This window comes from Fukomys damarensis, unplaced genomic scaffold (genome assembly GCF_012274545.1).
Source record: "Fukomys damarensis isolate Sample0158 unplaced genomic scaffold, DMR_v1.0_HiC HiC_scaffold_15, whole genome shotgun sequence".
Classification (NCBI taxonomy): Eukaryota; Metazoa; Chordata; class Mammalia; order Rodentia; family Bathyergidae; genus Fukomys; species Fukomys damarensis.
This window is the reverse complement of record NW_022900927.1, coordinates 41,724,449-41,739,777: the sequence shown is the minus strand read 5'-3', so window position 1 is coordinate 41,739,777 and position 15,329 is coordinate 41,724,449. Positions and strand designations below refer to the sequence as shown.

Sequence of the window (15,329 nt, the reverse complement as noted above, 5' to 3'; positions counted from 1 at the left end):
GGGAGATATATTTTGTAACTAATGAAAATTACTTTTTTATTTTAGTGTATCAAATTACCTTCTAATGAAGCTTGAAGCAGATCTACATGTATTTAAATTTTTTTTTTTTTATACCAGGGATTGAACTCAGGACATTGTGCTTGCAAGGCAGGTGTGGCACCACTGAGCTAAATCCCTGTTCAACATGTACTTAATTTAAGCATTGATTTTAGGTGATCTCCAGCTTTATCAATATGTCTTGATCTCCTCTAAAAAAATTGTTTCACACTTATTTTCTAATCATTTTTTTTAATTCCAAAAAGTTATATAGAGTTCTTGTATATCAACATTGAGGAAAAAACAAAAGAGATCCCAAGGATACCTAAGAGAGACCTCAATTTTTTCATCTTTTTTTTCTGAAAAGAAAAATAATGTTTTAAAAGTCTCTTATGTAAAGATATAAGAAGACCTGATCACAAGAGGTATTAAATGTGTAGGCTAACACAAACAATTGTGTTCTTTCAACTTGGTTTAAAGAAGAGTCAAGTATTTTACCTCTGGTTTTATGCCTCTTTAGATGAAGTGACAATGAATGGCTCAATCATAATTTAATAAAATAGTGCTGAGTTCCAGACAAATACTCAGAATCTATGGTTTGCACTTATTTAACTTTTGAGATATTCCATTATGCTCTATCATTGTTGTTTTAAAGAAAACATGCCAGGTAATTTTGACCATAGGGGTGTGTGTATTAGTGTATAATCAGTGAATCCAAGTAAACTGTATTGTGCTTGTTACTTGTGCTTCTCTCACATACACACGTGTGTGCACACACACACAAATGCACTTATTTACACTTTAAAATAACCTTATTTTCCCACATTGTACAGATGAGAAAACAGAATGAAAAGCACAAGCAAATTTCGTAATAGACCCTAAATCGCACAAGTAATCAGTGTTAAGGACAGAAAGAACTACTGCACTAGGAACTTTTTCTTCACTGTGCTGTATGTCAGGTTTATTTCAAGAATCCAATAGGTTTGGGGGGAGCATATTTATTCCTGAAAATGCGCAGACCTGACATTTCTGAGATAATGGATCACTTTAGATCATCTAACCAGGTTAACTTCAAAAAAAAAAAAAATCCCCGAGGTTGTTACTTATAACAGTTGAAGTTCTCAAGAGAATCTTAGGTGGCATTGACTCAGACTTTAATAAATATAACTAGTAAAAATAGTTTACCTTTAGGAACCTGTTTCCCGTATCAGTTTCCTTCTTTAGAATTCTTCATTTTGCATAGTATGTATAAAACTACTGGGTAGGTTTTATAGCCCTTATAGAGGCTATAAAGTATGAATGCTCAGGCTGATAAAGACAGCATACTAGACCTTGGTAGGTGGTGAAATAAACACCATTCAGTTTCCTATGGTTCTTAAACACAGTTCTTAAATAGAGATGCAGTGTAAGCAAATTGTTGAGATCCCAGAATAGTTGAATTAATGCCAGATCGCCACTGCTGCAAAGTTCCAGTTAATTTTGACTTACTGATACTCAGACCAAATACTGCCTTTTTATAAAATGCTGGTTATTAGATATAGTCATTTTTTTTTCTGTTTCTCCCATACCTCAGTACACATATCTTTCACTCCAGCACCTTCTAAAGGATTATCTAAGAAAACCAGATAAGGGCTCTGTTGTTTTATTCTGTATTACCCCAATGCCTTTTGAGTACTTGGTAACTAATTATTATTATTATTATTATTATTATTATTATTATTATTTTGAAAAAAACAGTAGCTTTCTCCAAATTTATAAAGCAAAATTTGTTCCCTTACTAGATTATAAGTTTAGTGATGAGATAGATATTTTTCCTTGTACAATATGGAAATGTCATACAGCCTTAAAACTTGACTACTTAAGATGCTTGTAGATAAATAGTAGCTGTCCTCTTAGAACTGTGACTTACCTTACTTGACTTGTGGTCCACATTAAAAGTGGCAATAGCATGCTCTGTTTTTTTCCTCCCAGATTTGGTTATAACATATTCAGCAAGTCTGTTTGCTAAATAGGTCTTTCCAGTACCACTTGGTCCTGAGAGTATAATTCTGTGATGCTCCATCAACAAGTTAAAGTACCTTTGGGTAATTGGTTTAGGAATCAGTGTATCAAAAACAAAACTATCCAAACTGTTTTCTTCTACTCCTGAAGGAAGAAAACAAAGAAAACAGTATGCCTTATTGTTTTCCATAAGCTAGAATTTAAAAAAAATATAGTGTCAACCAGCAAGAGAGCTTCATTAGTCATAGGAATGCAGTCCTTAAAAAGTAATTTTAGATGTTTCCATCCCACAGATGTGTGGACATCTTGAGACAGAAAAATACATCAGAAAGAAGGCAGCGTGAAGATCCAAATGAAAGAAAACTGCTTCCTTTTGTTCAGGCTTGCCTCTGCTAACTACTTCTTGTTTTCCACTTACGTTTCCAGAGAGAAGTGAAAGCATTATAAATTCTGGTACAAAATATTCCTTTCCTTTGACAGTAGATAGTTTTGTTAAGAATAAATATGAAGTTTACGCAATATGGCCATGTGTCACTGTTTGTTATCTGTCTGTTGAACTCTTTCTTTTCTCTTTATTACCATCTATTTCTCATTATACATCCCAGCTGCATAACCACTTCAGTTTTTGAAGAATACAAATTCTGACATTTAGCAAAGAATGAGGAAGGGAGCTATGGTATATCTCTTTTTCACTAATCCAATTGTCTTAATCATAAAGTCAAATATTGGTGAATTCCTGTATTAACCCAGTTTATATAAATTCATTGTGACTCTCAAACATATACAAACAGGGAATTATGGAGACGTATGCATCCGGTGTTACATTAGACTATAATCAATCACATCAGCCAAAAGCAAAGAAAGCAGAACTTTTCATTCTCAATTCTTAACTTCCATTTACTATTCCCAGTGGTTATTTAGAGTAGACGTGTTCTTAAATAAAAGACACACTGATAAATATATTTCTTGGAATAAAAAAAAAATTGAGTGCTCCTCTAGTCAAAGATGAGACTGGAGAAACATCTAGAATTTTGAAATTCCCTAAATCACATCTTTCTGCCAGTCTTAGGGAATACTCCGAATTGTGTTTTGTTTCACATCCCAGAATTCAAAAAAATTAATTTCCTCAGATTTTAGCACTTTTAGTAAGATTTTAATTATTTAAAAAAATCAGCAGGGCCATTCTATACCAAAAATATTAAAGTGATTAACATAATTTATGAACATGAACAATTAAAGGGAAACTGAAAAAAAGGGGAAGATTTTCTTAAACAGTTACAACTATGCTTTCTTTTCACTTTCACTTTTACCTTTTAAGTTCACAGTGATGGTGTTATTATCTCCAACAAGGTATCCACAAGGCAGCAGTTCAGGCACTTCTAAGTTATGGGATCTAATTAAGTCTCCTATACAGTAATTAGCAATGCAGTCAGAGCTCAGACCAAGGCTAGCAGTTGTATCAATTCGGAACACATATTCCTGAAACAGTGCACACACAAAAATAAGATGAAATAAAGGTCCAACCATCTATAATAAACATAAAACTCATGGGAAGATAAAGATAGATGTAACAAATTTTAGAGATGAGTAATACGAGAACTGATCATTTCAAGCAGTACAAGAGAAGAAAGCTTTGTTTAGTTTAAATAAATAAGACAATCAGAATTATTTACACTATTAGAGTTAAGGATGTCATCTAAAAAGAAACACATGAAAAGTAGTGTCAGGATATCTTGTATGACTTACCTTAAAGAGTCGTCTAATTACACCATCTAAGACATCCCATTTGGTTTTTCCACTAACACCGATGGATCCAATCAAATATTCCTGAGACTTCTGATCCTTAATCAGAACACAATAAAGTAAGATAAAAATGTTTGTATCTTATTTTATTGGCATATTTTCTACTAAAACTTAATGTAATTGGTGATTACTAAAGAATTCATTTAAACTAGAATTCATTAAGCCTGTGGTTGTGTGTTCTATTTTAACAGATACAGTGTGTTATATAATACTCAGCAAATGAAAGAACCAAATAAATAAAGTAACAGCAAGCAAGAAAGAAATAGCAAGTAAGTAAGAAATTAGATGAAGTTGTTTGTTTAGAAAAATTTATTCATGACATGTTCAGTAGAAGAAAAAGGGGAAAGCAATCAGAGAATAATCTTGCATTTTAATGCTGTGGGTCCATTCCTAAGAAAGGAACTTGGTAGGAGGGAAAGGGTAAGAAAAACAAAATAGCACGAGATCATCTGAATCCCAGAACTTCATAGCTCAATAAGCAGATCTCATCTTCAATAGGCCCAATACTCAGTTGTAAAATTTTAAAATTTTAATTCAATCCAGCATTAAGAAATATAATTCATGGGCTGGGGATTTAGCTCAGTGGTTCCGCTGCCTGCCTAACAAGCTCAAGGACCAGAGTTCAATCCCTGATATAAACAAACAAACAAACAAATAATAATAAAATAAATATAATTCATGATAGTATGATATCTTCAAATTTACAAACAGAACAAATTTTGAATTTATCATGAAACTTACTGTGGAGAAGACCTTGCCGGAGAAAATGACAGAACTCATTTAACAAAGCAAAGTATATTTTTATAATATAAGTAATGGTCTCAACTCTATAGTTTTATAGGATGGAATTTTGAGGAATTTCTAGAAGTACTAGAAATGCAAACAGCTTAAAATTTGTAGTTTAACTGATTTCTTGTATGTAGATCGGAAATAGTTACATGAAATAATGACTGCTATACCAGCAGATACAATTAGTCACCACTTAAGTGGCCATTAAAGGGTAGTAGACACTGACCAAGTATTATACAACATGAATTCTACACAATTACTATTACCTAATGAAGAAATGTGACCTTTGGTGAACCACTTATCTGGCTCACATTCTCAATTTCTTCACTTGTAATATTTAACCCTATAAATGTAAATAACTACCGCCATTATTGAGATATCACCTAACTTAGAAGCCAACACTTTTTGCAGAAATAGTTGAGAAATTCAAAGCTGAAAGATTGTGTTGCTTTTTCTTTTTTTCTCTTACTATGGGCTAAATGTTTGTAGTTCTTCCCACCCCACTCATCCACTCATATGCTAAAGTCCTAACTCTCAGTGGTGGTATTTGAAGATAGTAGGGTCTTTTAGGCGTTCATTAGAGTTAGATTAGTTAGTTTAACTAGAGTGTGAGTTATGAGGCTTTTGTGCAGAGAATAATGCCACTAGGGTGCCCTCTGTTCTTCTCCCTCTAAGGCTTGGAGGCAAGGTCTTTTGAAAACATATCAAGAAGTTGACCATGCATAGACCCAGGAGAGAGCCCTTTCCTGAAACCACATCTGCCAGAACCTCAATCTTGGACTTTGTTAATCTCTGAAACTGTAAAAAAAATAATAATTATGGTACTTTAACTACCTTTCCCATAATATTCTGGTATGACAGCACTAGGAAATGAAGATGGTTTCTTTCTTAGAAGGTTTACTAGGAAACAAAACTGTTCAAACACATTGTCTTTTATAATGATTCTGAAAATGAAAACTTATTTTCAACACATTTATAGTGAAGTCAAAATGGGTACACAACAGCGTTTGAGAACAGCTGCTTTTAAATTAGAGTTAGTTTACGTTCCACCAAGACAATTAGATGCGAAGACCCACTTGGGAGAAATAGGAACAAATCTGCCACTCAAGCAGAAAGTTTATGGCTTTGGATTCCTTAGAACATTTGCTCTCTGTGAAAATTCAGAAGTGCTCCGTCACATTTCAACATTAGTAATTGAATTATTTTAAATTTCTGAAGGATTCTGGTATTATTGTTTAAAAGAGAAAGATTATATACGTACAAATTTGTATTCTTGGCTACTCAACTAAAATTTCAACCAAAGAAATCTTCTTAGCTTTTAAAATATGGTAGACTCAAATGGCACTGCCAATTTGAAGGCAGTGTTCAGATCTCCTGAGTTGAAATGCTTGCCTGATGAGCTGGGACCCTGCTTAAAACTCATGCGTAAAGGGAGCATCAGAGATTTCATGTAGGGATGCCAGTAGAATATGTCCTTCTCATGTCTGCAGTGTCATTTACTATATAGTCTTTTCACTGTACAAAGGCCATATGGACAGCTCTAGTGATAAGTTACTGTACATCATAAACACTACCTGTAAGATACAGGTGTCTCTGAAAGAGTGTAATAAACAAGATCTTTATGTCAAAGAAAGCAAATATTTATTTTTCTAACTTTTAGAAATGGGGAGGTGCTGACATATTGTTTTCAGAGAATGAACACGTGATATATGTGAGACACATTTACAGCTATACGGTAGTGCAATTTTTAATTATCAGTGTGTTTTTAGCTTATATAATTAACTTACATCATTCCAATGCTAAGGCAAACACCTGTGATAGGATATCTAGCAGAATGAATATTCAAATACAGAATACATTTAATTCATAGGCATTCTCATTTTCTATAAAAAGGATATAAGATTAAACACATACCTTTGCCTGACCATAGCCCTTGCTTATGGAGACAACAATCTTCACACTGCGGCCATCTTTATGTCCAGCTTCACCAGCATCATCTAGCAAAATATCTATTCAATTTTAAAGAAACACACAAACCACAGGGCACCATTAGCTCAGATTTGTTTATCATTTCTGTTTTCTTACAGGTTTTTGTTGTTGTTGTTGTTCAGGGAAATCTGCTTCCCATTCTAGCCTAACTGGTTTGAAACACCTCAGCTTTCAAAAAATATGAATACGGGCTGGGATTTAGCTCAGTGGCACTGCGCCTGCCTTGCAAGCACAAGGTCCTGAGTTTGATCCCCCCAGTACCCAAAAAATCAAAAAAAGATGAATTATATGATTGGGTTAATGCCTCAATCTCAGAACACATTTCTGCTTCCAGTGATCTTCACCCGTGTTGGGCCACTGCCTTTAGATGAGGAAATAAGAGATTTTTTTCCCCTATTGTAAACAGGTCTGAATAATACCTGGGCAATATTGAATCACCATGATAACTGTAACTGAACAGCAAGCAGCCCAATTTTTCTATCTAAACTAAACTATCCAAGCTCAATACCCATGCAATTTAAGAATGCAAAGGAGTTGAGATTGACTGTCAACTGAAATTATTTTCAAGAGTTTGGTACCTACACAGCTGTGGCACTGCTTGCCTTATATCCACCATTATTAGATAGTTACTGAATTATACTTCCCCCCAGAAATATATTAATTATCACTCTCCTGTATCCTTTATGCTAATAATTGCAAAACCCAAATAGCATTTAGAGAGTGATAGTCTAAAAGCAAGAAAAGTGCGATAAAGTTAGCTAAACTTAACTCAGATACACAAGCTTAAATATTATATGGTTTCTCCTATATGAAAAAAGTATATATAAACAGGAAAAAAGAGAGAGGGAAAAAAAGGTATTATAATCCAGCCTAGACAATGTATCTAAATTTATCTTACTTGTGTTATATGTTCTTTGGCCTATTAATCTAGTTTTTGATCCGTATAATTAATTTTATGAGGTCTTATAATGAATGAATCTGACGCTGCCAAAACAAAAGGGGGGAAGAGGAAAGGGGAAAAAAAGAATTGAAATGTATTATCTACATGTATCAATCCCCTACAGTGAATGTAATTATTATGTACTACAAACATGTACTAATAAAAGTTTTTAAAAATTATAAAAACAAAATGCTAGATTTTAAATGTGTCTGAGGAACAAAGAAGTAAAAGCAGTAAAGAAATACATGAAAAAATGTTCAACATCACTGGTCATTCGAGAGATGCAGATGAAAACAACACTGAGATTCCACCTCACCCCATAAAGAATGGCTGCTATCAAGAAATCAACCAATAACAAATGTTGGCGGGGTTGTGGAGAGAAAGGAACCCTTCTCCATTGTTGGTGGGAGTGCAGACTGGTGCAACCACTATGGAAATCAGTATGGAGATACCTCAAAGAACTATGATTAGAGGTTCCATTTGACCCAGCTATCCCTCTGTGTGTTATCTTTCCAAAAGAATTAAAAGAATAATACCACAGCGATATATGCACACCCATGTTTATAGCGGCACAGTTTGTAATAGCTAAAACTTGGAAACAGCCCAATTGCCCATCAGCTGTAGACTGGATAAAGAAGATGTGGTTTTTCTATAAAATGGAATACTACTCCATAAAGCCATAAAGAATGAGAAACTAGAGTCATTTATAGGAAAATGGATGCATATTGAGGATGTAGTCTTAAGTGAAATAAAAAAGTCACACATGTGTAAATACTGAATAGTTCCTCTGGTGTGAAAAACTAAAAGTGTACATAAGATCCAGATTGTACAACTGGTAATGTGAAATGGGAAGAAAAGGGCTAAAGGTGTAGGGGAAAGAAAAGAAGGGACAAGAAAAAATATGAGAAAAGGAAAAAATGGAAACAAAGTCTCTGTAAATAGGGGAGTATGGAGGGGGTGAAGGGAGGGCAGGGATATGGGGAAAAATGAGAACCAAGACCTGTCATGTAAAGGTGCAAACTCCCAATGATGAATATAACTGCATTGTATGCTTAAAAAGTACCAATAAACTCAATAAGATAAAAAGTGTCTGAGGGGTAATTTTCAAGATATATCAGATCGATTTCCAAAGTACACTATGCCAGATTAATGTCAATCTATATGTGCTATCAATAGTGATGCTATTATTGAGTCGTGCTTAATATGCAGCCAGTGTTTTGTGGATGAAGGGACACTTAGTTATGTGCTAAAGGGTATATGTACCTGGTGACGAGCTGAGTCAGTTGCTCCAATGTTCATGTTAGAGAGACAAAGGCTGTGGTGCAGCATCATACAAAGAACTATTTAACAAGAGGGCTCCTGAAAACAGCATGGTCTCCATTTTGTTAATAACTGCACATATGTCATTTTGTTGCTATGTTCCCTTCATTGGGTTAAGAAAAGCCCTAGCAGATTAGCGAAGCATGCTCCCGGGTACAGGGCGGGTCACAGAGGTGTGATCTCGGGTGCTACCTATGTCCCATTCATCTCTGGCATGGTTCCCCAGCTTGGCTTCCCAGCCCACTGTGAAATGAGCAGCCTTGCTCTGCCATACGCTAGTGCCAGGAAGCTTCTGTCTCAGAGCCAGCCCAGCATAGACTGAGCCTCCTGACACCATGAGCTAATTAAACTTCTACTCCTTTAAGTTGTGCTTTTCAAGTATTGTGCCTCATCAGCAAGAAAGCTGAGTAATTCAACTATGCCGTAAGACTATATAGCTATAAGTTTTAGAGCTTGAGGAAGATTATTTAGATTTTCGCTAGAATTTTTTTAAATTATCAAAAGCAATCACCTGTACTACAATTTAACTATTTTTGCAGATTAGTATCCGTGAAATCTTTACTTATTTTTACCTATTCCACTCAACAATCAAACTCTAGAGGAAGCCCTTCTGATTCTTCTTTAGCACAGTAGAATAACTATAATCCTTGTACTATAATCCCTGCTACTTGGGAGGATGAATGAGGAAAATTGTAAATTTGAGTTCAGCTGGGCAACTTGTGAAACTCTGCCTCAAAATAAAATTTAAATAGGGCTGCAGTTGTGGCTCAGTGGTAGATGGCTAGCTTAGTAGGTGCAAAGCTCTGAGTTCAGTCGCTACCAACACCAAAAATAAACAAAATACACACACACACATATATGCACACACAGATTACAGTTGGAGAAATGGAAATTCTTAGCACCTGATTTGATTAAAACACACTGTACACATGGAATGAATTACCATGATGTACCCCATACATTGTCTCAATTTTAAAAGGCTTCTTCCTCAGGTATTATTTTAATACTTTTGTTCCGAATTTTAGATCTTTAGAGTAGTTTACTATTGGTACTTCATACCTAAACTTTTAGCTCTTGATCAAATTACCACTTTAATGTTTGTTCAGTTGCTCACAAATATCCATAAACATTCACCAAGTACTTATTAAGAATAAAAGATATAAATGTTCATAAACATTTAGCAAATACTTATAAAGAAAAAAGATCTCAAAAAGTATGCTAGGCACTGGGAATAAATACCAAAGTGAAAAGAAAAAGGAATTATCTGTTTTTTTAGTATGTACATTTTCAATAAGGTAATATCAATAATAATATCAGAAATATCATTATAAATATTTCAATAATAATATCAGAACTTATTAAGTACTCTGCTTAAAACAAAAGGCAATGAAATAGTAGTCAAAGGGAGAGAGTGATGTGTAATGTGTAGTCCTGGAAGGCTTCCTTGAAGAGGCAATGTTTGTATAACTTCAAAAGGCTGAAAAGTACTGGGTAATTGAAAACTCAAGAAAAGAGGCTCAATCAACAAGCACAGGCACAACAGCCTTAATATACGAAGCCAAGGAAGGCAGGGCGTGCTAGCAAATAATGGTGAAGTAGGCAGTAGTACACGGCAGGGTGTAGATCCCGAATGCTGATCCCCACTTCGGCTCAAGTGTTCCTTGGAATGTGTCATTCCTTCCTTGTCATACTAACTCTTCAAAACGAAACTTAAAATATGAAATTTCTCCTGACAATAGTGGTGTTATGGCTTGTAACTAGATGTCCTCTCAAAGCCTCTTGAAGTCATAGGTGGGTGAACTAGAGTGTGTGAATGTGTGAACCAAGGATGTATGGTAGTATATTAGTCCCTTGAGTGGAATTAGTGTAGTTCTGGGTGGCAAAAGCTAGGCTGGTATCCTGGATGGGATAAAAGGGAAAGGCAGATGGGCTGCCCTCTGCTTTCTACCTGCCATGCCATGAACTGTTTCTCCTCTGTGATGCCCCTCTGCCATGCCATCCTGCCTTGGAGCCAGCTGACTATGGACTGAAACCTCTACAAATTGGAAGCTAAATAAACCCTTCCTCCTTTAACTCGGGTCTCAGGTATTTTGTTCTAGCAAAGAGAAAAGTGACTAAGACAAGTGGGGTAAATATTAATTGTCAAGTCAGTGAAGGACTGTCCTTGGCCTTTGCGTATGTGGCCTGAAGCAAATTAATGCAATGGTTTAAAAATCTAATAGTAGAATCATCCCAAACCTAGGTTCTAATGTTACTAATTAATAACTGGTTAGATTCCTCATCTGCAGAATCGGGCTTCAACAATACCTACTATTAAGAGCCTATAAGATAATGGTTTCAAAGGACTCTATCTCTCCTGTTTAGGACATTTTGCTGTTATTTCTTTCAGCCATATGCTTATTCTGAATTCTCTTATTGACACTGGGAGGATTACATCATGAACCATTGTGGATCTTCTCTGCTTACAATATATTGACAGGATGAACACCTGAGGAAACAAGTCCTGGAACAAAAATGGAAGGAAAAAAAGAAGGAGGGAAGGAAGGAGGGAGGGAGGGAGGAAAAAACAAGAAACAAAAACCCTGAAAATTTAAGGAAAAGGTCCTCTGTACCTTATTTGGGAGAAATAAGATAAGGACCAAAATGTTTATGAACATTGTTTTCATGAATTACAAGAAGCTCTAGTTTGTCTTTCTGCAGTAAGATCAAGGTGAGTATATATTTGCACTATTTACATTTTATATTATGAAGGATATCACAATAGCAGTTTTAAAAATGATTTATTTGAAAACTATTTTATTAAAATTTATTTGGTGTCAGAAACTGTCATTTCCTTTATTTGTTCCTTCCTCTTTCTTCTACTTTTCCTCCTATAATTAATTCCCTACGACTTAAGACAACCAAGCCGGTGTTTCAATTCTACAATGGAATCTAAATCTACCCAAGGACATGTATATTATTGGTGTCTAGCGTCACCTGGTGGTTGTGCTCTGAAATTACTACAGATCCTCATGTAAACGTTTCCTAAACTAAAATTTTAACATCCATAAAATGATTCAATACAGTAGGAGCACTTCTATTTTATAATTGAATATTTCATGAGATAGTAAGATAAAATTGTGTCATCTGACAATATTTGCAACTGAATCAAAACTGTACCCATGTTCCATCATTAGTACTGCTGAATACAACAGAATCCACCAGGTTATCTTTGTGTGTTGAAAATTTAATAGAGCTGCAGCCTGGGTGAGGTAGAAGCATTATGTTTTCCCTCCATAACATCATGCAGGGTGACACCTCGTCGAATTTAGAAATAGGCTTAGTACACTGAAAACTCTATTAAACAGCATGGAGTTGCTATTATATTCATGAAAACTAATGAATATCATTCAGATCATTTATTATTTTCTTCATTCTATTCATAATCATGGAGAAAATAGTTCCGGAGAAGAAGTGATTTTTAAAAATCATTAGAAACCTGTATCTCTAAGATTCAGTTTCATAGAATATCCATTCAAAATTAAAAGTAGGATTCATTTATAAGAAAAATACTGAGACTATTTTTGAGGGCGAATGTTAATACATTATACACAATGGAATATTTGTTTCTCTACATTCTGGCTTTCTCCTATCTCTGCAGGCCGTGGGAAGGCTGAGCCAGGCCGGCAAGCGTAGTGAATCACCTGAGGTGACAGACTCCGTGATGTTCAGGTTGTTGAGAGAAAGCCCCAGTGACTGCCGGGAGGAGGAGGAGGACGTGCTACTGGCGGACTCTGACGGAGGCCGACGAGGCTTAGCAGTGTTGCCAGTTTCAGCCTTCAACCGGTCATTTTCAGCCTTCAGTATTTCGATTTCATTCTGTTATGAAGATGGAAAGCATGAAAAAAATTGAGGCTAGTTTGAGAAAATGCCACCGAGGTTTGTAGTAGAGTTAATTAATTTTCTGTTAAATAAAGCATGTGATATCTTAAATAAATAAATTATGGAAACAATTTACATCTAAAGAAGGAAAGTTAACCCCTTCTATCTCTCACATTTATGTTCCTGTAATCACAAATATAGACAGAATTACTATTAGTAGTAATAATTTTTGTGGTTCTGGGAATAAAATCCAAGGTCTCACCTGTGTGAGGCTTAATACTCTATACTGAGCTGTGCATGCAGTCCTATTTTCCAGAAGGACATGGCCTCAATGAATTAAGAATACTGTAACTGTATATATGGTTCCTAACATTTTCATATTAATGTGATACTAAAATCTCATTGGCAAATAATGGCCCTCATAACTCTGTAAATTCATGGAGAATAGAGAAACTGAGCAAAACAAAAGTTGTATCAATAAAGTGATATAAAATTACTCCAGCATCCTAGCTAATGTGTAAAAAAGTTTTTGTTTTTTCAAAATAGGACACTCAGCTCCTAAAACAACAAATGTCTTTTCATGAATACGTTCAGTAGTAGTTGAGTCTGCTCGGAAGCAAGCTTTTCTTTTACTATATGTACTTCCAAAGCAAGCACTACTGGTGAGGTTTTCCTATTTCAGCTGTCTGTAGAACCAAGTAATTACTGGTTTACAAATAATAAAATGAAATCAGTCTGAGCTCAGGCTGGTTCTGAATTTAGCTTTTAGATGCTTCCAAATAACACAAAAGCTTTACTTTTACAGATGGCATTCTAAATCACTTTTACTTCCATATTCAGAAAGATTGTGTTGAATTTCTGTAGTTTCCTCATTATTTTCATTTTTCAAAAGAAAAGAGGTGAAGATATTTGAAAGTCAGATTTAACAAGAGCATTTCTTAAAACAGCCAACGTAAGGAGAATTTATTGAAAAGTGAAGAGAAAGGATTATAATTGTTTCTGTAAAACCAGCTCACAGTCTGAACCCAATCCCTAGTCCAACTATCTTGAATGGTCCTTGATCTGAGTACAAATGGCCACGTGGTCTTTCCACTTCCAACTCTGGATTTAAGAAAATTCCTCATTTAGTATTAAGAACTAAGTTGCGAAGAGTGTTATTTCCATAGTGGGTTTAAAAGTGGAATTTATTGTTTAAAAGCTAAGAGGAAAAAGCAGCGTTTTTCTCTCTCCATCCTGTTCCCTGAAGGTGCTTCAGCACTGACCTGCATCCGGTTCATGGCTTCCCGGATCTGATCCAGATGATGAGCAGAGCTGAGCGCCTCCAGCCGAATATCTGTTAATTTTAATTCCTTTTCTCTGAGCTCACTTTTCAGCTGAAGAATTATCTCCGCTTCAGCCTCTGTGCACTCACAGATCCTGAAGAAAGAAAGAAACACAACATTTGTGGTCTGAGGAAGCCAGCAGATTAGAAAAAGCAATGCCTTTTTAAAAGGCTGAGCTGCATTATTATCCAGCAGTACAGAAATTATTTGCTACTGGGAAAACCTAGAGAAAAACAGAAAGTTTTCACAACAGGAACATATTCATAAGTTCAAAACTGAAAGTAGCTGCCTTTTTCTTTTAATCTTTCCTTCTATACTCTGAGGTTTAAAAACAGTCTATTTCTATAAAATATAGTATAAAGTTTTCTTTTAAATTCCTAGGTTTCTAATATTTACAGGGCAGATGAATCATAACGTTACTATATTTCATTCCATATTTTTTGAGGAACTTAGAAATCCATTTGCAACATGTAAAATATTCTTTTTTTTTAAAAAAGAGTTATCATATGGTCAAAATATTGATGGCTTCTTTTGCAAAATTCTGTAATCAATAACCTCATTTGCCCCAACAATATCTTCCGTTAGTTACCATGAAAACTGAATATAAATGTAGGAAATAATTAGCAATATTAGTTTTAGACATTTAAATAATGGGTGGGGGTATGCAATGTTTTTGTTAGGCTCAGCTGATTTAGGAGAGCACAGCTAACGCACCATTGGAAAGTCATGTATAGTATAACTTCATTGCTTTTTATCTGTTTAGTGGGCAGCTTTGTAAATTTCTATCAGAATTGGTGTGATATGAATTGGGGTCTTTTCCATTTAAAATTTGAGAACTAGGTTGTTGATCACAAAATATAAATAACTTGTGTCTGTCCACGTGGGTAATGAAAAGATGTAGCCACAGCATGGTGACCATTCCATATGACACTTCTGTGATAGTCATTTTCAGGTTACACAGGAAAATCTGATATAAACAGTAAGTAAAAGAAAGAGAATCATCTATCTCATCAAAGCATGTTCCTACATCCTAAATTCTGGGCTCTTTCTTGTACTACCAAATACTGGGTTATGATAGAAATGTTCTGTTAGCTTATCTACTAGAATGGAAGAAAAATGAATTACAGGTTAGTTTTAAGAAACTAAATTTTAGTTGAAAAATACAAAGAGGAGGAATTTGTGGAAGAAATGCATGCAAATGATTTCACAAAAAGCAAAGCTGACAGTGCCAGGTTAGAACTTGGAGCTTTGTAGTTTTCATGCATCAC

General features: G+C 35.0%; 1 protein-coding gene across 4 annotated transcripts in view; it reads right to left on the bottom strand.

Moving 5' to 3' along the window:
• Nav3 (neuron navigator 3) overlaps positions 1-15,329 on the bottom strand; it is a 772,995-nt gene that overhangs the window by 19,172 nt on the left and 738,494 nt on the right. For all 4 annotated transcript variants that reach the window (XM_019209835.2, XM_033763794.1, XM_010639521.2 and 1 more), the window contains 6 exons: positions 14,002-14,155; positions 12,562-12,736; positions 6,544-6,638; positions 3,784-3,879; positions 3,348-3,516; positions 1,946-2,181 (listed from right to left, as the gene is read on the bottom strand). In XM_019209835.2, coding sequence (XP_019065380.1) covers positions 1,946-2,181; positions 3,348-3,516; positions 3,784-3,879; positions 6,544-6,638; positions 12,562-12,736; positions 14,002-14,155 — 925 coding nt within the window. The remainder of the gene's footprint in view (positions 1-1,945; positions 2,182-3,347; positions 3,517-3,783; positions 3,880-6,543; positions 6,639-12,561; positions 12,737-14,001; positions 14,156-15,329) is intronic.